The 24,189-nt window shown below is 45.9% G+C and overlaps 1 protein-coding gene and 1 gene segment (V, D, J or C); both read left to right on the top strand.

Annotated features, from left to right (window-relative positions):
- Positions 1-247: 247 nt before the first annotated feature.
- On the top strand, positions 248-7,646 carry LOC137306607 (immunoglobulin gamma-1 heavy chain-like). The gene is made up of 8 exons (XM_067975906.1): positions 248-402; positions 982-1,314; positions 1,405-1,722; positions 4,598-4,696; positions 4,803-4,833; positions 5,074-5,120; positions 5,403-5,452; positions 7,191-7,646. The coding sequence occupies exons 1-8, from the start codon at positions 348-350 to the stop codon at positions 7,281-7,283; spliced, it is 1,026 nt and encodes a 341-aa protein (XP_067832007.1). The 5' UTR covers positions 248-347; the 3' UTR covers positions 7,284-7,646.
- Positions 7,647-12,547: 4,901 nt separating this feature from the next.
- Positions 12,548-18,016, top strand: LOC137306683 (immunoglobulin lambda constant 1-like). The segment is given in 2 exon segments: positions 12,548-12,596; positions 17,739-18,016. Coding segments are annotated over 2 exon segments (327 nt in total).
- Positions 18,017-24,189: the final 6,173 nt, after the last annotated feature.

Below are 24,189 nucleotides of genomic sequence, written 5' to 3'. Positions count from 1 at the left end.
CATTGCCCTCTCTTTGCCCCGCATTACACAGTGACAAATGGTCACATCCATACCATTATCATTCTGCTGTCCCAGCGGCCACTCTCTCCGAACGACAATCTAGTCAGGCTATTTATTGCTCTTTGGACGCAGAAATCCGTTTGACGCACAGACGCTAACCACAATGTATAAGGCGTGGGGTCCGCCAGGATACCGCACCCCAAGACTTAGCTCGTAATAGTTTCCACCGCTTCTGGGTGGCGCAGCTAACTGTGCCTGAGCTTAGCTCAAGAGTTGGTAACTCGGACTGGGGGAACAATGTGCTGAGAGCGCGCACAGGGAGGACTAACCACCGCTCCGGAGTCAAAATGTCCAAGGGAGCTTTCTCTCTGGTCCTCTCTGTCCAAATTGTCTGGGTTTACGGTAAGACGCGGTTGAGAACTCTTTAAATAGAATCAGCCATAAGTTGGGAAAGGGGAGTTTGTTTATTAACAGGTGAAGGGATTTAGCCTGATATTGTTATGGTCCTTTTGGCGAAGTAAAAGATAATGAATGAATAAATCTAACCAGCAATAAATAACGACAACCACCTGCATTTATATAGCGCCTTTAACGTAGTGAAACATCCCCAAGGCGCTTCACAGGAGCGATTATCAAACTAAATGTGACACCGAGCCACATAAAGAGATATTAGGACCGGTGACCAAAAGCTTGGTCAAAGAGGCAGCCTCTTAAAGAAGGAGGAGAGAGAGGCGGAAAGTTTTAGGGAGGGAATTCCAGAGCTTAGGGCCGAAGCAGCTGGCCGCCAATGGTGGAGCGATTAAAATCGGGGATGCGCAAGAGACCAGAATTGGAGGAGCGCAGAGATCTCGGAGGGGTTGTAGGGCTGGAAGATGTTACAATAATGATGCTGTTTTTTTTTTAAATGACAAGCCATGTGTTTCTGAACGGTTTCTTTCTGTCTCTCAGTGATCAGTTGTAATGTAACTATAATCCCTTCAGTTGCAGACTCCGAGACCTTTCTGCCCCACAACCAGTCTACAGTGACAGCTGAAATCGGCCAGACGGTTGAGCTACTCTGTCACCCGGAATATGAAGTGGAATTTGTGGCGAGCTATCACTGGTACAAGCAGCGTGTGGGTGAAGCTCCGAGACTAATCGATACGGAATCCTGTAATGGGACCGGCTGTAGGTTTATTTCTAAGAAAGGAGACACACGGAATGCATTGAAACTGGAAATTCGCATGGTCCAGGTGAATGATTCCGGTCTCTATTACTGTGCTGCTAAGCACGGAGCTGCACAGCTCCGGAACGGATCCAGGCTGCTGGTTGGAGGTGAGGGCAAAACACAATTGAATTCAAATAACGCACGGCAATATATTTAGGCGTAAATTAATCGTTAACTGTGTCCAAATCTCTGTCCAGACAGTTCCACGACCAAGACGGCTGTGTTGGTATTTGCCCCGCTGGATGAGATCCAATCAAGGGAGACAATGCCCTTGGTGTGTTTGGTGAGTGGCGTTTCTTCAAACGAGATTCCTATTTTCTGGAACATTTCCGGACTGGTTACAGAGGGACTGGGCGATTCCGGTACAATAGACACAGACGGGACCTACAGTATTAGGAGTCACGTATTCGTGCCGAGGGAAACCTGGAGGGGCGGAGGTGTCTGTACTTGTATTGTACAACTGGGGCCTGAGGGCAAATCTATGGAGAAGAGCGTATCGCACAAAACAGTGAGAGGTGAGTTTACTGTTTGTATAAGAAAGGCTATTATTCAGGTTGTGTTAATTGGAGTAGATGCACAGTTGCTAGCCTCCTGGACCTGAAACAAATGAACTTCACGGACTAAGTATAATATAGAACGGCAGAAAGAAATTCCCTTTAAACAGGGGCTTTGGAGACCTCAGGACACCATGCTTTGGTTATGAAGCTTCACAGAAATCGGGTTATTACAAATTGTTGGGGGTTAACCCTAATTAAATATGGAGATAGAGATATTAATATAGATAGAGAGCGAAAAAGATGGAGATAGATAAAGATAGAAAGATAAAGAGAGACAAATACATAGCTAGATAGAAGAAGTCAATCTCTGACCGTTAACCCCATTACTCAATTTAAATGTAAGGAATCTTACAACACCAGGTTATAGTCCAACAATTTTATTTTAAAATCACAAGCTTTCGGAGATTATCTCCTTCGTCAGGTGAGTGAGTGAATGAAAGGTTCTCAAATCGCATATCTTATATTAGGCTGGGACACCATCACACCAATCAAAGGTGTCGTTGGTGTTCAGACAGGTTAGCCACGGAAAACAGTAGGTCCCAGTATACTGAATACACAATGGGTCAAATTACACAGACAGAGAGAAAGAGACCCGAAAGGCAGAGAGAGAGAGAGAATATTAAAAACAGATAACTTTTTCCCCCCCTTGCTGGTGGGGTTACGTGTAGCGTGACATGAACCCAAGATCCCGGTTGAGGCCGTCCTCATGGGTGCGGAACTTGGCTATCAATTTCTGCTCGACGATTTTGCGTTGTCGTGTGTCTCGAAGGCCGCCTTGGAGAACGCTTACCCGAAGAACGGTGGCTGAATGATTCCTTACATTTGTCCACCCCAGTCCATCACCGGCATCTCCACATCAATTGAAAAGGGTATTAATTTTTGTAACATTTTATCAGGGTGTTTAAGGGCAATATACCATCGATATTAACTCTCCGCTGTAAGTGTATTTCTTGGCTGAATGATATTATGGATAGAGGATTCTGCCAATGTAGCAGTAAAGTGTGGGGGGAGGGTAGGAATGATATTGGATGGGATTAAAATAGATAAAGAGGAGGTACTTAAAAGATTGGCAGTCCTCAAAGTGGAAAAGTCACCCGGTCCGGATGGGAGGCATTTTCGGTTACTGAGGGAGGTAAGGGTGGAAATTGCAGAGGTACTGGCCATAATCTTCCAATCGTCCTTAGATACAGGGGTGGGACCAGAGGACTGGAGAATTGCAAATGTTACACCCTTGTTCAAAAAAAGGGTGTAAGGATAAACCCAGCAACTACAGGCCAGTCAGTTTAACCTCGGTGGTGGGGAAACTTTTAGAGACAATAATCCAGGACAAAATTAATTGGCACTTGGAAAAGTCAGGGTTAATAAATGAAAGTCAGCACGGATTTGTTGAAGGAAAATTGTGTTTGACTAACTTGATTGAGTTCTTTGATGAAGTAACGGAGAGGATTAATGAGGGTAGTGCGGTTGATGTTGTGTATATGGACTTTCAAAAGGCATTTGACAAAGTACCACGTAATAGACTTGTTAGCAAAATTAAAAGCCATGGGATTAAAGGGTCAGTGGCAGTGTGGATACAAAATTGGCTAAGGGACAGAAAGCAGAGAGTAATGGTGAACGGTTGTTTTTCAGACTGGAGGGAAGTTTACAGTGGTGTTTCCCAGGGGTCAGTATTAGGACCACTGCTCTTTTTGATATCTATTAACGACCTGGACTTGGGTGTGCAGGGCTACATTTCTAAGTTTGCAGATGACACAAAACTCGGGAATGAAGTAAACAATGTGGAGGATAGTAACAGACTTCAGGAGGACAGAGACAGACTGGTGAAATGGGCAGACACATGGCAGATGAAATTAAATGCAGAGAAGTGTGCCGTGGTACATTTTGGTAGGAAGAATGATGAGAGGCATTATAAATGGTACAATTTTAAAGGGGGTGCAGGAACAGAGAGACCTGGGGGTGTATGCACACAAATGTTTGAATGTGGCAGGACAAGTTGAGAAGGCTTTTCAAAACGTACATGGGATCATAGGCTTTATTAATTGAGGCATAGAGTACAAAAACAAGGGAGTTATGGTAAACCTTTATAAATCACTGGTTAGGCCTCAGATGGAGTATTGTGTCCAATTCTGGGCACCACACTTTAAGAAGGATGTCAAGTCCTTGGAGAGGGTGCAGAGGAGATTTACTAGAATGGTTCCAGGGATGAGGGACTTCAGTTATGTGGAGAGACTGGAGAAGCTGGGATTGTTCTCCTTAGAGCAGAGAAGGTTAAGGGGAGATTTAATCGAGGTGTTCAAAATTATGAAGGGTTTTGATTGAGTAAATAAGGAGAAACTGTTTCCAGTTGCAGGAGGGTCGGTAACCAGAGGACACAGATTTAAGGTGATTGGCAAAAGAACCAGGAGCATTTTTCATGCAGAAAATTGTACTGATCTAGAATGCACTGTCTGATAGAGTCAATAATAGCTTTCAAAGGGGAATTGGATAAATACTTTGAGGGAATTTGTTTTTCTAGGGCTATAGGGAAAGAACAGTGCAGTGGGACTAATTTCAAAGAGCCAGCACAGGCACGATGGGCCGAATTGCCTCTTTCTGTGCTGCAACATATTATGACACTCCATTAGTTGATTGCTGTCTGTCAGCTTGTCTCAACTACCAAACGTAGCCCAGTTGCTTCCATTATAGGCTTTCTGTGTTGGAATATTAATCGCATTGGCAGATTTTTCATTTCACGCCCCGAGTTTGGTGCCTCTACCTTGTAACTGGGCCAAGCTAAAATCCCGCAAAAGAATGATTTGACCGAGCAGGAGATTCTAAGTGTTTGTCTCTGTAGATTGGTGCTCTCAGATCCGACCCGTTGCAATAACTGTCACCGTGATCCTGTTTCTACTACTGATTCTCATTACCATTTGGATTCACAAACGCAGATCAGGTGAGCCTTTATCTTTATCAGGCACACTTTTTATAAATGTTTGCTTAATGTGTTTCGCTTCTCGCAGCGTTAATCACTTATTACAGTTTATTGCCTTTTGTTTCAGATGAAAGAATGAAGAAATCCCACAAAGTAATGTAAGTAACTGGCGCCGTTTACAACTTTCATCAATAACAGTCTCACCGAATTTAACACAAAGTCCAACCCCGTTAATCCCAAACACCGATTTCTTTCGGTCTATTTCTATATTTTCCTCATTCTTTTAAGATTGATCCAAAGGCCACTCTCAACAATCCCATTCTCAATATTTATCGCGCGTGTCCAAGAATTAAAGGAAGTAACGCTTGTTTGATATTTTTGTTTACATACTCTTTCAGCTTCAAAGGGAGAAGGAAAGAAACGGGCCCAGATGAACCACAATCGGGTGAGTTGGTTTGAAGTGTTGCTGCAGATAGAATATCAAATAAGGAGTATTTAAAAGATCAGTAAGTGCATTTGCCGCCATCAAAATGCTCCCCAACCGTGCTCCTGTCTGTTGGTCCTACAAAGGGTTATTGATAATGACAATAATGGTTTAGATGGACAATTACGCCAGACACCGTGTCTATCCATTGGCGTATTGGGGGACCATTGTCTTATTGTGTCTCTGGAATTAATTATCGATTTGATAATATTTCAATTCATATTATTAACTATTATTACACAGATGGCAACCGTCAAACCAAGGCGAAGCGGCCACATCAGGGTGAGATAAAGGTAAGTAGTTTCATTAGAACTGTTGCAATGATGGACGCGAATACGGTAACTTTGGGCTCGGCTGTAACACATGGCATGAGGAATCTTTCGCCCCGTTAACAGAGAGCAGGTCTACATGGGTCCCATAGTCTCCATCATCTTAATTTCGACCGAATCCCCATTATCGGCCCAAATGGAAACAGGACGAATCAATCAACCGCACTGGCATCGAATAATAGAAAGGAAAGGGTTAACGCTTCGCGTATGATATCATCGATAGATTTTGACTGGCCAGTCTTTCACTTCCAGACTTTGGCAGTTCTTTTTAAATCTCTTCAGGGAGCCTAGTTCCTCCGCGGAGATACTGTTTTTAATAATTGAACCATATTAATTATCACGGAGATGCAGAAATGGAACCATATTCCAGAATAATTCTGACGATAACTCAAACTATGTTTCTAAATGAATTCCATCCTTAGTCGCTATACCAGATAGGAGTGTATCTGTGCGTGCATGTGTGGCCCTGTGTATATGTGTGTGGGGTTACATTTTTTTGTGTGTATGTGTGTCTGCGTTTATATGTGTATGTGTGTGTATATGTGTGTGTGTATATGTGTATGCATCTGCGTATGCGTGTGGCTAGACGTGTGTTTGTGCTATGTGTATGTATGTGTCAGGGGGTATATGTGTTTTATGTATGTGTGTGTTTGTATGTGTGTGGAGGGGGGTATATGTGTGTTTGTGTGTATGTGTGTGTCTGTGTGTGGGGGGTATATGTGTGTTTGTATGTATGTGTGTGTGTGGGGCGGGGTATATGTGTGTTTGTATGGATGTGTTGTTTATGTATGTGTGTGGGGGTATATGTGTGTTTGTGTGTGTGTGTGTGGGGAGGGCAGATATGTGTGATGGTGTGTATGTGGGTGTGTGGGGGGTATATGTGTGATTGTGTGTATGTGGGTGTGTGGGTATATGTGTGATTGTGTGTATGTGTCTATGTATGTGTGTGGGGGTATATGTTTGTGTGTGGGGGGTATATGCGTGTATGTGTGTATGTGTCCATGTATGTGTGTGGGGGTATATGTTTGTGTGTGTGGGGGGTATATGTGTGTTTGTGTGTATGTGTCTATGTATGTGTGTGGGGGTATATGTTTGTGTGTGTGGGGGGTATATGCGTGTATGTGTATGTGTCCATGTATGTGTGTGGGGGTATATGTTTGTGTGTGTGGGGGGTATATGTGTGTTTGTGTGTATGTGTCTATGTATGTGTGCGGGGGTATATGTGTGTGTGGGGTGGTATAGGTGTGTTTGTGTATATATGTGAGTGTGTCTGTGTGTGCTGTAACGAGACGCTGTTGCTATCTGTTCACATCACTAAACAGTGAGCTTCGCACTCCGAACTGGCGAACAGCTTTTTCATCGACCTCCCAGACACATGGAGACGTTTGCCGCTAGGGGCGCGATAGCACCTGTTTCCATTCATCTCCATTTAAACCAATGATCTGGGCTCATTGGTGGGAACTATGCCCCTTGACCCTGGAAACACTTATTCTGGAAGATGGGGCATGACGAAACATCTGACGTGTCTATCAATCAAACAGTCCAGTTGTCTGATTGGATATTTTAATTTAATCTTGTTGATTTCTGATTTGCTATTTGCTATAAAGCAGTGCGCTGGATACATGTCTTATAGACAATGAGTAAACTGATATAAACACAATTTAAATATCTATACATTTCCCTGTTTTAATATATTTTCCAGCCTCAGGGCGGTCCTCGAGACACGGTTCTTTACGCATCGCTGGATTTTGCTGCACCGAAAAAGTCGGCAAAAAACAAGAGGGGAAGGAGATAAGAACTTCCATTAGATTTACGAAAGAATCCGCAACCTGCGGAAACAGTAATATAATGTAAACAATGCAAAGGAGCGGAGACTCTCACCAGACGCCTAATCTATCTCTGTGCTCCTGCCAGGATTTACATAGAATGTATGAATTGTATTTAAACCGCTTCGAGTATTCTAACGAAGATCCAATTGATCAATTTATCAGTATGATGAAGATGTGAAACCAACTTTAAACAGCGGGGAATTTCCGGTTTCGCGTTTTTCTGCACTTTTTTACTGTCTTGACTGGTGACTCCCTGGGACCAGTTAGTAACAAGTTGGTTGGAATGTTCGCATGCAAATAGAAAAATAAAATATAACAATGTACCAGAAGTTCGTATTGATCAATATTTAATCTATAATTAGAATCGAACTTGATTTTTAGGATTTATCCCAGCGAGGTGCTGGATATGGATAAATATTTGCCCAAACATTTAAACACCCAGCAAATCCCGCAAAGAAATTCCTGATTCCAGTAGATATTTATGTGGGCCGCTAGGGGCGCTCTATCGCCAGTTTCCGCTTCGTGCACCAGCGCATTACTGTGTATTCGCTTAAGAGCGAACAAGATTGAACGACCAATTTACCACAGGCTGATTATGTAAAAGGGATTGATTCATTGATCGGATATTAATCTTGCTTAGTTCTTGAGATTTCTTTTCACGCCAGTAACATTTCTGAAATAAAAGGTTGGTGAATTATATCCTTTCCCAGTGTACAGTACCGCTCACACTGAAGCGGGCTAACTAAACCATTGTATATCCAGGTATCAGCGGTGTCTCTGAAGGTCGTGGGTTCGAGCCCCACTCCAGGGACTCGAGCACAAAAATCCAGGCTGACGCTCCCAGTGCAGTACTGAGGGAGTGCCGCACTGTCGGAGGTGCCGTCTTTCGGATGAGACGTTAAACCGAGGCCCCATCTGCCCCCACACATGAATATAAAAGATCCCACGGCCACTATTTGGAAGAAGAGCAGGGGAATTCTTTCCTGGGGCCAATATTTATCCCTCAACCAACATCACTAAAACAGATTATCTGGTCATTATCACATTGCTGTTTGTGGGATCTTGCTGTGCGCGAATTGGCTGCCGTGTTTCCTACATTACAACAATGACTACACTTCAAATTGGCTGTAAAGTGTTTTGGGACGTCCTGAGGTTGTGAAAGGCGCTATAGAAATGCAAATTCGTTCTTTTTATTGTAACTCACTCCCTTTACTCTCCCTTCAGTTCTGTAATATATTTCACTCCATAAAATACAAAGTAGAGCGAGAGAAATAAAAGAATAAATCATCAGAAGAGGAGAAATTTGAATTGAGACTGAACCACCTCTGTGCAGAATTCACTGGGAGACTCAAATCTGACAACCAAAGTCCACCCGTACCTTATTGGTGATCAGAACACCCAGCGCACACTTAATGACAATGCGGAACTACATTTCCCATGGGGCAGTGCGCGGCGCCCTGTCATGATTGGTTCTCCAATCAGACGTGTCAAAGGAAGATAGGAACAGGAGGAGGCCATTCAGCCCATTGAGTCTGTCCCACAATTCAATTAGATCATGGCTGATCTGCATCTTAACTCCATCCACTCGTCTTGGTTCCATAACCCTTAATACTCTCGCCTAACAAAAATCTATCATTCTCAGTTTTGACATTTTCAATTGACCCCCAGTCTCAACAGCTTTTTGGGGGAGAGAGCTCCAGATTTCCACTCCCTGTTGTGTGAAGAAATGCTTCCTGACATCACCCCTCAACGGCCTGGCCCTAATTTTAAGGTTCTGCCCCCTTGTTCTGGACTCCCCCCACCAGAGGAAATAGTTTCTCTCCATCGACCCTATCGAATCCTTTAATCATCTTAAACACCTCGATTAGATCACACCTGAATCTTCTATAGTCAAGGAAATACAAACCTAGTCTTTGCAACTTTGCTGTCAGCAGTAATAACCCGCTTGTCCCCTGTCCAAGGTTGAGAGAGCGGTTTCACTAACAGAACCAAAGCACCCTTTATAATTCCAATGGACTTGAGGAATCAGTGACCAGTTCAAGTGTAATCGGGGAACAGAAACATGCGCCTGGACTCCATTGGAAAGCCCCTTGTCCTTGTGAGAACACAGCCTGAGGTGAGATGGGGTGAGGTGAGAGTGACTGCCCTTGACATCAAGGCAGCATTTGACCGAGTGTGGCACCAAGGAGCCCTAGTAAAATTGAAGTCAATGGCAATCAGGGGGAAAACTCTCCAGTGGTTGGAGTCATACCTAGCACAAAGGAAGATGGTAGTGGTTGTTGGAGGCCAATCATCTCATCCCCAGGACATTGCTGCAGGAGTTCCTCAGGGCAGTGTCCTAGGCCCAACCATCTTCAGCTGGTTCATCAATGACTTTCCCTCCATCATAAGGTAAGCAACGGGGATGTTTGCTGATGAATGCACAGTGTTCAGTTCCATTTGCAACCCCTCAGATAATGAAGCAGTCCGTGCCTGCATGCAGCAAGACCTGGACAACATCCAGGCTTGGGCTGATAAGTGGCAAGTAACATTCGCACCAGACAAGTGCCAGGCAATGACCATCTCCAACAAGAGAGAGTCTAACCACCTCCCCATGACATTCAACGGCATTACCATCGCCGAATCCCCCACCACCAACATCCTGGGAGTCACCATTGACCAGAAACGTAACTGGACCAGCCTCATAAATAATGTGGCTACAAGAGCAGGTCAGAGGCTGGGTATTCTGTGGTGAGTGACTCACCTCCTGACTCCCCAAAGCCTTTCCACCATCTACAAGACACAAGTCAGGAGTGTGATGGAATACTCTCCACTTGCCTGGATGAGTGCAGCTCCAACAACACTCAAGAAGCTCGACACCATCCAGGACAAAGCAGCCTGCTTGATTGGCACCTCATCCACCATCCTAAACATTCACTCCCTTCACCACCGGTGCACTGTGGCTGCAGTGTGTACCATCCACAGGATGCACTGCAGCAACTCGCCAAGGCTTCTTCGACAGCACCTCCCAAACCCACGACACCTCTACCACCTAGAAGAACAAGAGCAGCAGGCACATGGGAACAACACCACCTGCACGTTCCCCTCCAAGTCACACACCATCCTGACTTGGAAATATATCGGCCGTTCCTTCATCGTCACTGGGTCAAAATCCTGGAACTCCCTTCCTAACAGCACTGTGGGAGAACCGTCACCACACGGACTGCAGCGGTTCAAGAAGGCGGCTCACCACCACCTTCTCAAGGGCAATTAGGGATGTGCAGTAAATGCTGACCCTGCCTGAATTCCTTGTTGGATACAATTCTGCCGGCCACTCTGTGCGTTTTTCTAAGGGACGCCTAACTCCACAGTTACATAATTCAGGTTTTAATTCAACAAAAATACTTTTCATTTGACGACAACCCATTTCTTAATAATATAATACATTGTTCTTTCGGCCTCAAGTAACTGACACAAACCATTTTCAATCTGGCTTTAAAAATATGAACCAGACTCAATGTGGGAGTGGGAGAATTTACTCCAAACTGATTTGAAGCGTTCAATATACCAGAATCCCGGAATCATCTGTCCTTCCCGCTCACTAATTAAACTGCAACAGGGTTTAAAACAGGATCTGCACTCAGCGGGCCGACTCGAATCAAATTAAAGGCAAAGTATCATTTTTTTAAGTTTGTTCATGGTATGTGGGCGTCGCTGGCGAGGTCGGCATTTATTGCCCATCCCTAATTGCCCCTTGAGAAGGTGGTGGTGAGCCGCCTTCTTGAACCGCTGCAGTCCGTGTGGTGAAGGTTCTCCCGCAGTGCTGTTAGGAAGGGAGTTCCAGGATTTTGACCCAGCGACGATGAAGGAACGGCGATATATTTCCAAGTCGGGATGGTGTGTGACTTGGAGGGGAACGTGCAGGTGGTGTTGTTCCCATGTGCCTGCTGCTCTTGTCCTTCTAGGTGGTAGAGGTCGCGGGTTTGGGAGGTGCTGTCGAAGAAGCCTTGGCGAGTTGCTGCAGTGCATCCTGTGGATGGTACACGCTGCAGCCACTGTGCGCCGGTGGTGAAGGGAGTGAATGTTTAGGGTGGTGGATGGGGTGCCAATCAAGCGGGCTGCCTTGTCCTGGATGGTGTCGAGCTTCTTGAGTGTTGGAGCTGCACTCATCCAGGCAAGTGGAGAGTATTCCATCACACTCCTGACTTGTGCCTTGTAGATGGTGGAAAGGCTTTGGGGAGTCAGGAGGTGAGTCACTCTCCGCAGAATACCCAGCCTCTGACTTGCTCTCTTAGCCACAGTATTTATGTGGCTGGTCCAGTTAAGTTTCTGGTCAATGGTGACCCCCAGGATGTTGATGGTGGGGGATTCGGCGATGGTAATGCCATTGAATGTCAAGGGGAGTTGGTTAGACTCTCTCTTGTTGGAGATGGTCATTGCCTGGCACTTGTCTGGCGCGAATGTTACTTGCCACTTATCAGTATTTATGATACTCTACCAATTTATGTTTGCCATGCTGAGTTTTAAAAGGAGAGACTCAGGCTACAATGTACCATCTTCTCTTAGGTCTGGGGCAGAATGTAAAACGTCACTTTTTAAATCAGAAATGACTTACAGACTGAAGCCCAGAATATACCTGAGACAATTGGAAGAGGAATCGTAAACGGATTAATAAAACCAGGCTCGTCTCTCTGCTGATTTGAAGGAACGGACATCAGTCTGTTATGGAATATATATTTCAGGGGAAAAGATCGATTTGAAATCTCAAGCAGTATATCAGAGGGTAACAGGGCGTTATCCGAATGACTCGGGGCGATGTGGGTCAGCTAGTCCGACACGAGGGGCTGAATGGCCTCCTCCTGTTCCTATGTTCCTAAATGCATCAACTAATCTCTATCTCCACAATCAGCCCCTCATTTTCCTGGGGTGAAACACAGATTCCTACAAGTTAATATTTATTAAACGCAAAAGGTTTCGAAATCTTAGGAAACTTCCCGTATCAGAAACTCCAATTGGAGATTAAACATTTGTAAATGAAAGGCTCAGATTTTACAATAATTTAGTAAGTCACAAATAGATTTTTTTTAAAAAACAAACCTTCCTGGCCCCGCCCACTGATTTGCATATCGGTTAATAAATAGACCCGGAGTCTCCGGTTTGCAGACACTGGAACCGGATCGGGACCCGGAGTTTACAGCGACTGTCCGACAGCGCGCGGTTTAATCGGGAATTCAGTCGCTTGTCCGGCGGAATGGCTCCGGCGATGCATCTCCTGTGGGCTCTGCTCATCCATTTAACAGGTGAGAGGCGGGATTGCTTTAGTCACAAATTATCCGCGACTAAATTCGTTAAATACCGAGAATGGGACGGTTTTCATTCTGCGGGAATTCAGGATTTGAACTGACGCTTTACGGTAGAGTGACATTTACTCGGTGTGTGTGAGATGGGTTGATGGATGCTGAAGGCAACTTTCTCTCCATCTCACTCTCTCGCTGCTCTCTTTATTCAGCGGGTTCTCAATACCCGGTAACATGCCCGCCTTAATTAGCATCGCCCCAACTTTTGAAAGCAGGCCCGTACCTAACACTCAGTTCTAAAAAAAATTTATAAATTGTGAACCAAAAATTTTCTATTCTCTTGGAAGGGTAGTGAACAGTGAGGAGGATAGTGATAGACTTCAAGAGGATATAGACAGGCTGGTGGAATGGGCGGACACGTGGCAGATGAAATTTAACACAGAAAAATTCGAAGTGATACATTTCGGTAGGAAGAATGAGGAGAGGCAATATAAACTAAAGGGCACAATTCTAAAAGGGGGTGCAGGAACAGAGAGATCTGGGGGTATATGTGCACAAATCATTGAAGGTGGCAGGGCAGGTTGAGCAAGTGGTTAAAAAAGCAGACGGGATCCTGGGCTTTATAAATAGAGGCATAGAGTACAAAAGCAAGGAAGTTATGATGAACCTTTATAAAACACTGGTTCGGCCACAACTGGAGTATTGTGTCCAGTTCTGGGCACCGCACTTTAGGAAAGATGTGAAGGCCTTAGAGAGGGTGCAGAAGAGATTTACTAGAATGATTCCAGGGATGAGGGATTTTAGTTACATGGATAGACTGGAGAAGCTGGGGTTGTTCTCCTTGGAACAGAGATGGTTGAGAGGAGATTTGATAGAGGTATTTAAAATCATGAAGGGTCCAGACAGAGTAGATAGAGAGAAACTGTTCCCATTGGTGGAAGGGTCAAGAACCAGAGGGCATAGATTTAAGGTGATTGCATAAGAACCAAAGGTGACATGAGGAAAAACTTGTTTACGCAGTGAGTGGTTAGGATCTGGAATGCACTGCCCGAGGGGGTGGTGGAGGCAGATTCAATCATGGCCTTCAAAAGGGAACTGGATAAATACTTAAAACGAAAAAAAATGTGCAGGGCTACGGGGATAGGGCATGGGAGTGGGACTAGCTGGAATGCTCGTGCATAGAGCCAGCACGGACTCGATGGGCCCAATGGCCTGCTTCCGCGCTGTAACCTTTCTCTGATTCTATGATCTCATAGAATGATGCAGGACAGAAATTCGGCCCATCGTGCCTGTGCTGGCTCTTTGAAAGAATTAGTCCTGCTCCCTCTGCTCTTTCCCCATAGCCCCTACAAATTTGTCATTTTCAATTAAATATCCAATTCCCTTTCGAAAGTTTTGAGTCTGCTTCCACCGCCCTTTCAGGCAGTGCATTCCAGATCATAACAACTCGCTGAGTAAAAAAAATGTTAGGAATTTACTGATATAGTTTGCAGTCTCTCTATCGGACTAGATCTAATGGATCCTGAATTAAAAGATTGGTTTTACAGGATTAAAGTCCTTGGTTTGTGTTCCAGGTAACCGATAAATTGTGTAAACCGGGCCCGCGGTTCCCTCTGTTAGTTCGATGCGCCCCAAGGTTAAAGGACCATAGGAACAGGAGGAGGCCATTCAGCCCCTCAAACCTGTTCTGCTGTCCAATTAGATCATGATGTGGAGATGCCGGTGTTGGACTGGGGTTGACAATTGTAAACAATTTTACAACACCAAGTTATAGTCCAACAATTTTATTTGAAATTCACAAGCTTTCGGAGGCTTCCTCCTTCCTCAGGTGAATGTGGAAATGAAATCCTCGAACCTATCGCATTTATAAATCACAGAACAATACCTGCTGATTACAGATAGTCTTTCCAACTGCCCGTTGCCAAGGCAATCAGAGTGTGCAGACAGAGAGGTGTTACCTACAGGGTCACCGAATATACAAACAACCAAAAAAAAACACAGAGAGAGAGAGGCAGAAACATAGAAACATCCGGAAGGAAGAGAAAGACAGCAAATGACCCATTATATTAAAAACAGATAACTTTTGTTCGCTGGTGGGGTTACGTGTAGCGTGACATGAACCCAAGATCCCGGTTGAGGCCGTCCTCATGGGTGCGGAACTTGGCTATGCGATTTTTCGTGGTTAGGGTGGAAGCTGGAAAAGTGGAGCATCGTGAGGTTGTCCGTGGGCTTGCGGTAGAGTGAGGTGCTGAGGTGCCCATCTTTGATGGAGATTCGTGTGTCCAAGAAAGAAACTGATTCTGAGGAGTAGTCCATGGTGAGCTTGATGGTGGGATGGAACTTGTGCAGTGAAGAAGTCCTGAAGTTACCCAAACACACGGAACAGCCATGGGGACCAAATTCGCACCCCAATACGCCAACATTTTCATGCACAAGTTCGAGCACGACTTCTGCACTGCACAGGACCTCCAACCAACACTATACACCAGATACATCGACGACATTTTCTTTCTATGGACCCACGGCGAAGAATCACTAAAGAGACTACACGATAACATCAACAAGTTCCATCCCACCATCAAGCTCACCATGGACTACTCCTCAGAATCATTTTCTTTCTTGGACACACGAATCTCCATCAAAGATGGGCACCTCAGCACCTCACTCTACCGCAAGCCCACGGACAACCTCACGATGCTCCACTTTTCCAGCTTCCACCCCAACCACGTCAAAGAGGCCATCCCCTATGGACAGGCCCTGCGAATACACAGGGTCTGCTCAGACGAGGAGGAACGCGATGGACACCTACAGACGCCCTCGTAAGAACGGGATATGACGCTCGACTCATCGATCGACAGTTCCGACGGGCCACAGCAAAAAATCGCATAGACCTCCTCAGAAGACTAACACGGGACGCAACCAACAGAGTACCCTTCGTCGTCCAGTACTTCCCCGGAGCGGAGAAACTACGCCATGTTCTCCGCAGCCTTCAACATGTCATCAATGACGACGAACACCTCGCTATGGCCATCCCCACGCCTCCACTACTCGCCTTTAAACAGCCACCCAACCTCAAACAGACCATCGTTCGCAGCAAGTTACCCAGTTTTCAGGAGAACAGCATCCACGATACCACACAACCCTGCCACGGCAACCTCTGCAAGACATGCCAGATCATCGACACAGATACCACCATCACACGAGAGGACACCACCCACCAGGTGCATGGTTCATACTCCTGTAACTCGGCCAACGTTGTCTGCCTTATACGTTGCAGGAAAGGATGCCCCAGAGCATGGTACATTGGCGAGACCATGCAGACGCTGCGACAACGGATGAACAGACACCGTGCAACAATCGCCAGACAGGAGGGTTCCCTCCCAGTCGGGGAACACTTTAGCAGTCATGGACATTCAGCCACCGATCTTCGGGTAAGCGTACTCCAAGGCGGCCTTCGAGACACACAACAACGCAAAATTGTCGAGCAGAAATTGATAGCCAAGTTCCGCACCCATGAGGACGGCCTCAACCAGGATCTTGGGTTCATGTCACGCTACACATAACCCCACCAGCGAATAAAAGTTATCTGTTTTTAATATAACGGGTCATTTGCTGTCTTTCTCTTCCTTCCGGGTGTTTCTATGTTTCTGCCTCTCTCTCTCTGTTTTTTTTTGGTTGTTTTATATTCGGTGACCCTGTAGGTAACACCTCTCTGTCTGCACACTCTGATTGCCTTGGCAACGGGCAGTTGGAAAGACTGTCTGTAATCACCAGGTATTGTTCTGTGATTTATAAATGCGATAGGTTCGAGGATTTCATTTCCACATTCACCTGAGGAAGGAGGAAGCCTCCGAAAGCTTGTGATTTTCAAATAAAATTGTTGGACTATAAGTTGGTGTTGTAAAATTGTTTACAATTAAATCATGGCTGATCTGTATCCTAACTCCATTTACCCGCCTTGGTTCTGTAACCCTTAATACCCAACAAAAATCTATCAATCTCAGTTTTGACATTTTCAATTGACCCCCAGCCTCAACAGCTTTTTGGGGGAGAGAGTTCCAGATTTCCACTCCCCTTTGTGTGAAGAAGTGCTTCCTGACATCACCCCTGAACGGCCTGGCTCTAATTTTAAGGTTCTGCCCCCTTGTTCTGGACTCTCTCCCACCAGAGGAAATAGTTTCTCTCTATCGACCCTATCGAATCCTTTAATCATCTTAAACACCTCGATTAGATCACCCTCTATACTCGAGGGAATACAAGCCCAGTCTGTGCGACCTGTCCTCGTAATTTAACCCTTTTAGCCCCGGTCTCATTCTGGTGAATCTGCGCTGGCCCCAGTTTGAGAGATCAGAAAATATGTAGACTCTCGGCTGGCGGGAGAAGCGGCGAAAAGCGGGTCACAGCTCCGTGACCTCATCTCTTCAAAGTTAACACTGAATGTATTTTAAGACCATCAAACGCGTTGTTATATTCAAATAAAAAGAAAAAAAACTTTAATTATTGGAAATAAAACAAAAGTAGATAATTCTGTATATTCACAGCAGGTCGGTCAGTATCTGTAACGGGGACAGTGCGGTTTTGGGGAGTGTCTGAACTGGTCAATTCCTTGTCTGGTCTGTATTTCCACCATTTTCTCTTATTTTACTTTATTATAAGAAAGACTTGCATTTAACAGCGCCTGAAAGGACCTCAGGACATCCCAAAGCGCTTTACAGCCTTTGGAGTGCAGTCACTGTTGTAACGTAGGCAAAAGAATCGGCAGATGAGCAGTGGATTATATATATATGAGCATTTACTGGAACTCCTGTATCAATCAGTAATTTATTTAAATGTGAATTTATGCTGATAGGGTGAGAGGGGGCTCGTGTGGAGCATAAACACCAGTACAGACCAGTTGGGCCGAATGGCCTGTTTCTGTGCTGTAAATTCGATGTGTGTAATATTCAGACTCCTGCATCAATCAGTAATTTATTTGACTGTGAATGTGGTTTGGGGGATATTTCGCTGTCTAAACAGATTGAGGTCAGTGTCCTATTACTGACTGATTACAGAAACTAATGCATGTCCTCTCTCCCCTCACACACACACAAACAGGCAGCGAGGCACGAAGCCCCTCCGTTCTTCTCCTCCCTCCCTCCTCGGAAGAGGTGGATTCCGGGTCGGCCACTCTGTCCTGCCTGGTGAGTCGCTTTAAGCCAGGCTCCGCGCAAGTCCTCTGGAGCATCGATGGCAAAGACACGGAGAGCGGGGTGACCACAGGCGTCGTGTCCCCGGACAGCGATCACACCTACACCCTGAGCAGTTACCTGAGCGTCCCCGCCGCTGACTGGAACAAGGGTTCAACCTACTCCTGTAAAATCAGCCACAGCTCCCTGAACTCGCCTCTTCTAAGGAGCATCAGCGCCACCGCCTGTTCGGACTGAGGCGGCGGGAGTTGGTGTGAAGAGTTTGGTCATGTGCGATATTATGGGGACAAATGATTCGATGTGTGGAACCCGCCTCTTTGCAATGTAACCGCTGAAGCATTTTCACTTTGGGGAAACGACCCCAATGTTTAACCGTGTCAGAAGCGAGTGTGACATGGATCTTTCTGTAGAACAGTCCCCAGTATCATTGTGTGTAAACTTCCGCTGTGTGTAGAATGGGGACAGACCGCCCTTTAGACGGTGATTGGAACTTGTGTTAATAAATGATATGCAGCCATGGACTTAAAGTGGTCCGTCTTTAGTCATCTCTTACAGGGACATTGAAGGGCATTGATAGAGAATAATTTACAATAACACATAGAATGTACAGTAGGGAAACAGGCCATTCGGCCCCACTGCTCTATGCTGGCGTTTATGCTCCACACGAGCCTCCTCCCTCCCCTCTTCATCTCACCCTATCAGCATATCCTTCTATTCCTTTCTCCCTCATGTGTTTATCCAGCTCCCTCTTAAATCCATCTCTGTTATTCGCCTCAACCACTCCATGTGGGAGTGAGTTCCACATTCTCACCACTCTCTGGGTAAAGAAGTTTCTCTTGAATTCCCTATTGGATTTATAAGTGACTCTCTTATATTTATGGCCCCTAGTTCTGGTCTCCCCCTTATTTATGAACTAAAGGTGTAGCGTTACACTCCCAGTTGCAGATCAGGAGGAAAATTTCCAGTGAAATATGAAACAGCGCCGCGAATTTGTTTTTGATATTTTGGGCACGCATTGAAAACAGGATCTCAAATGTGACAAATGGATCGGGCTGATAAAATGTATCACATCTGGTGTACACTCCGGAGCAAAGGTTTACTTTCCAGCCATTGGGAAGTAAATAGATTAACACAGCTGGTGCTGAAAGGCACTGGTACGGGTTCTCAGCGTGTCTCACACGCACCGTGAGGGTGCTAGTACATAGTGTGGGTCAGAGACGGTGAGAAACTGCCCGAATAATACAACAGGCACATAATAGTCACCTGCCCCCTTCCGCCGATAGATTTAGGTGCAGTAGGACATGCGGTAACAGTGCTCCATCAGAGGCTGCATCAGGATCTAAAATCAATGCAACCTTGCTTCAAATACAGATCCGTGCTTGTTATTTCCCCAGTTACAAAGTGGCTGTGTTCCATTACCGAGAGTCGCCATTAACTGAACCCCCTGCACATTCCTCACATCCACAGTGGGCAAACCTTATTCCCATCCAATCTCCCAATACAGGTCCCAGGCCGTGTTGCCCTTTCTAGTTTTCACGATTTTCAGGCAGCAACTTCGAGCAGGGAGACATCAAACCGTAGGGGGTGGGTGGAGAATGGGGGGGATGGGAGATATGGCCTCTAATCGCTAAGTATTGACGGCATCGTAGAAACATAGAAAATAGGAGCAAGAGTAGGCCATTCGGCCCTTCGGGCCTGCTCCGCCATTCAAAATGATCATGGATGATCGTCTAACTCAGTACCCTGTTCCCGCTTTTTCCCCACATCCCTTTAGCATTAAGAAATATATCGATCTCATTCTTGAATACGTCTAATGACTTGGCCTCCACTGCCTTCTGTGGTAGAGAATTCCACAGGTTCACCACCCTCTGAGTGAAGAAATTTCTCCTCATCTCGGTTCTAAATGGCATCCCCCGTATCCTGAGACTGTGACCCCTGGTTCTGGACTCCCCAGCCATCGGGAACATCCTCCCTGCATCAAGTGGGGAGCGGGGGAAATTCCTTCTGTTTGTTTCTTCCAGCGACATCGTAATTCAGTCCAAAAGAGCTTGTTTGCGCTATAAATAGCGATTAGGGGAAATATTCCAGCTATGTTTAAAATGTCCTTAACATAGATCAACAAGCAATGCCTGTGCCCGCAATAAAATTTCCCAAAGCATTTAATGGCTTTCCACACGCTGATGGAGACCAGTGATATCCTCCTCCAGTCCAAAACAATCACCCTGTAACTTTTTATTCTCTTAGGGCGCGGCCAGGGTGAAAAGCTTTTTTTGCAGTTACAATTATTAGAGCTTTTCCAATTTGTGCCCAGTATGAACCAAACAGCGGTGTCAAGATTCTGCAAAGCCATTGCAAGTAGTTTCTCCTCTCACCGCACTAAAGAAATCCCTATTCGGTTTGCACTTATCTCCTCTTCTAAATTCGAGCAAACTTGTAAATGGATTATTATCTATAATACATTATAGTCCATCTGCCACCTTCTTGCCCACTCACTTAATCTGTCCATATCCCTTTGCAGACTTCTGTGTCTTCTTTTCCCACCTAGCTTTGTATCATCAGCAAACTTAGATACATCACACTCGGCCCCTTTATCTAAATCATTATAGATTGTAAATAGCTGAGGCCCAAGCACCGATCCTTGCATCACCCCACTAGTTACAGACTGCCAAATGACCCGTTTATCACTACTCTCTGTTTTCTCTCCGTTAAACAATCCTTAATCCATGCTAACATATTATCACCAATCCCACGAACCCTAATCTTGAGTAACAACCTTTTCTGTGGCACCTTATTGAATGCCTTTTGAAAATCCAAATATACTACATCCACTGGTTCGCCCTTATCTACCCTGCTAGTTACATCCTCAAAAAAACTCTATTTGATCTGTCAAACACGATTTCCCAGTTACAGTTCTAGGCCTGGGGGCAATTTTAACCTAACCCGTCAGACGGGAAACTGACGGGATCGGGTGCAGCACTGATTTCACCCCCCGACTGATTTTACTCTCCACTGAAGTCCCTGGAGTCGAAAAACAGGTGGGGTGTAACATCCAGCGTTACACCCGATCCCGTGGGCTTCCTGCCTGGCGAGTAAGGTTAAAATGACCTAAACTCGGTTGTAGCAGGTTGGGTAATTGCACCAAACAAAGCTGCGATAAAAGGGTGCCTCATTTTATCACCTACCCAGTACAATCTGGGACACCCTCTCCCCAGCCGCAGGTAATGTTAACTCCCGAGGAACAAAAAAAACACAAAAATACCAGCGGCCAGTTAGGAAATCTGAGGGAAATTCTTCTCCGATTTCATAAGGCAATGGAGCCAACTCCAAGAGATCAAAGTTACCCAGACTGTAGCACCGAGTAACCAGGGCTACCGCATGGGTATGTAGTGTAGTGGTTCTGTTACTGGACTAGCAATCTAAAGACCCCGCCTAATAATCCAGAGAATGTTGAGTTCATTTGCACCATGGCGCTTTGAGAGTTTGAATTCATTTTTTAAATAAATATCAGTAGAAGTGACCCTGTAGCTGTCAGATTTTTTTTTATTCATTGGGTGTGGGTGTTACTGGCAAGGCCAGCATTTATTGCCCTTAAGAAGGTGGTGAGCCACCTTCATTGAGTAACTGAGTGGCTTGTTAGGCCATTTCAGAGGGCAATTAAGAATCAACCACATTGCTGTGGGTCTGGAGTCACATATAGGCCAGACCGGGTAAGGACAGCAGGTTTCCTTCCCTGAAGGATGGGTTTTTACAACAAGGCAGTAGTTTCATAGCCACCTTTACTAATTTTTTAAAATTCTAGATTTTATTCAATTAATTGAATTTAAATTCACCAGGTGTTATGGTGGGACTTGAACTTACGACACGGGGCCTAATTGGCTTACTAGTCCAGTAACATAACCACTATGCTACCGTACCCGTGGACTGCTACAAACGCCCAATTGGTTTCACTAATTTCCTTACCCGGTCTGGGCCTATATGTGACTCCAGTCCCACATCAACGTGGTTGACTCTTAACTGCCCTCTGAAGTCACTCAGTTGTATCAAACCACTACCCAGCAGTTCAAGAAGACAGCTCAGCACCACCTTCTCAGGGCAACTAGGAGGTGGGCAATAAATGCCGGCCTTGCCAACGACGCCCACATCCCGCCAATGAATGAACAAAAGACACGCACTCCACAAACCCAATCCACTGGAAGGAACTTGTCTCCTGTGTGGCATCAAACCTGAGGGCACTCACCCGTGACTTGTTTCAAAGGGCAGCCAGCCTCTGAGAATGGAGCCTCCTTTTATCTAGCCTGGCGTTTTGCCAATGTGTCACCTTCACTTGCTTCCACCTCCACTTCTAGCATGTTACCCAATCTACAACATTCATAAATCATAGAACCCCGGTGATATTCTCAGCCAGCGCACCTGTCTCCAAGGTGACTGACTCTGCCTCTCCAACTTACCCTGTTAATTAATAGATCTATCTGTAACCATCATTCCTGCTGCCCTACTCTGTGAGTTCTCTGGAGGCACAATATCCATCATTATAAATGGGAACCAGAAGTGCAGATAATATTCCACATTCAGACAAATCGCACCAAGTCCCGTTCACCCATCACCCCCCACCTGCGCTCGCTGACCTACTTTGGCTCCCAGTCCAGCAACGCCTCAATTTTAAAATTCTCATCCTTGTTTTCAAATCCCCTCCATGGCCCTCACCCACCTCCCTATCTCTGTAACCTCCTCCAGCCCCACAACCCTCCGAGATCTCTGCGCTCCTCCAATTCTGGCCTCTTGCGCATCCCTGATTTCCATCGCTCCACCATTGGCGGCCGTGCCTTCAGCTGCCTGGGCCCTAAGCTCTGGAATTCCCTCCCTAAACATCTCCGCCTCTCTCTCCTCCTTTAAGACGCTTCTTAAAACCTACCTCTTTGACCGAGCTTTTGATCATCTGTCCTAATATCTCCTTATGTGGCTCGGTGTTAAATAATTGATTGATTACACTCCCCTGTGAAGCACCTTGGGAATTTCTGATATGTTAAAGGCGCTATAAAAACGCAAGATGTTGCTTTTGTAATGTAAACCATCTATAGTACCGTTAGTGCACTTTATTGTCTTAGCCTTTCATCCCAGAACCCCATCTGGACCTGGGACCTGTATTGGGGGATTGGTTGGGAATAAGCTTTGGACATTAGGCGGCTGAGTTGGGAGCACACTGTGAATTTGAGAACTGTACAGAGGGAGCAGTTCATGGCGACACTCGGTAACGGAACACAGCCACTTTGTAAGTGGGAACACAACAAGCGCGAATCAAGGCTATGCGTTCATTCAGGAAAGGCCGATCCTGATGCAGCCTCTAATGTAGCATTGTTACCGGGTGTCCTACTGTACATCTTCCTGCCTGTAAATCTACTGGCCGGTGGGAGGTGGGGCGAAGGGGCGGGGTACCCATTAGTAACTCCTAGACTGGGCTCTCCCCAGACTCATTTAAGACAATGGCAAAAACTGTCTGAGGACACGATGGGCTGAATGGCCTCCTTCTGTGCTGCATCATTCTATGGTTTCCCCTCTCTCCTGATACCAGACCACATCTGGCCGAACCTGACAACATCTGTAAGTCAGGTGGTGGAACTGGTTACCTGGACCTGAATATGGTCTCCATTTAGTGCTTGGGCTTTGGAAATTTGACACTGGGGAATCTTTTCCTGGGCGGGATGATAAATGCTCATCAGCACTCCCTCTCACCACACCCTCGGTACCTTCACCCACTGTCTCCATCCCCCTTCCCGGGACATTGCCTCAATTCACCCAGACTGTTCTCAATCTCGGCGTCCTGACACTCTGCCCACCTCAAAGACTTCCTATTTTCATCTCGGTAACCTTTCTCGCCTCCCTCCCCAAACTCAGTCCATCTGCCTTTAAACCCTCATGCAAGCCCTTGTTACCTCCTAAAGTAACTATTCCAATGCTCTTTTGGCGACCTCCCACTCTGCTGCCGGTACCCTGCCCCATACAAACACCACTCACCACCCCCCTCCATCCTGCAGGAACTCCTGGTCTCCAAAGGCCTCACTTTTAAAACTTGCATCTTCTTGTTTAAACCCGCTCATGACCTCGCCCCTCCCTATCTCTGTAACCCCATCCATCTCTACATACCTCCAACTCTCTGTTCCCCTAGTTCTGGCCTCTTGTGCACGCTTCCTCCCTTCGCCCCATTATTGCCCCCCCCCCCACTTTAGCTGTATAGGCCCTATAACCTAGAATTCCCGCCCTATGACCCTCCGCCTCTCTCTCCTTCTTTAAAGTCCTCTTTAAAACCCCCTCACTTCCAGCAAGCCACACCCCCCCTCCCCTAACACGTCCTTCTTTGTCTCAGCATCGAGTTGTGTTTGAATATTTCTCTGGGCAGCACCTTGGGACGTTTC

The sequence above is a fragment of the Heptranchias perlo genome, chromosome 44 (genome assembly GCF_035084215.1).
Source record: "Heptranchias perlo isolate sHepPer1 chromosome 44, sHepPer1.hap1, whole genome shotgun sequence".
In the NCBI taxonomy this organism is placed as follows: domain Eukaryota; kingdom Metazoa; phylum Chordata; class Chondrichthyes; order Hexanchiformes; family Hexanchidae; genus Heptranchias; species Heptranchias perlo.
Note: the sequence above shows the minus strand (reverse complement) of the source record. Positions and strands in the feature narration are given on the sequence as shown.

Excerpts from the sequence above, each read along its gene's own strand:
- LOC137306607 (XM_067975906.1), top strand. The coding sequence starts at position 348 with ATGTCCAAGGGAGCTTTCTCTCTGGTCCTCTCTGTCCAAATTGTCTGG. Across the intron at positions 1,723-4,597 it reads ATCGCACAAAACAGTGAGAG|ATTGGTGCTCTCAGATCCGA; the intron begins GTGAGTTTACTG and ends TTGTCTCTGTAG. Across the intron at positions 5,121-5,402 it reads CCCAGATGAACCACAATCGG|ATGGCAACCGTCAAACCAAG; the intron begins GTGAGTTGGTTT and ends ATTATTACACAG.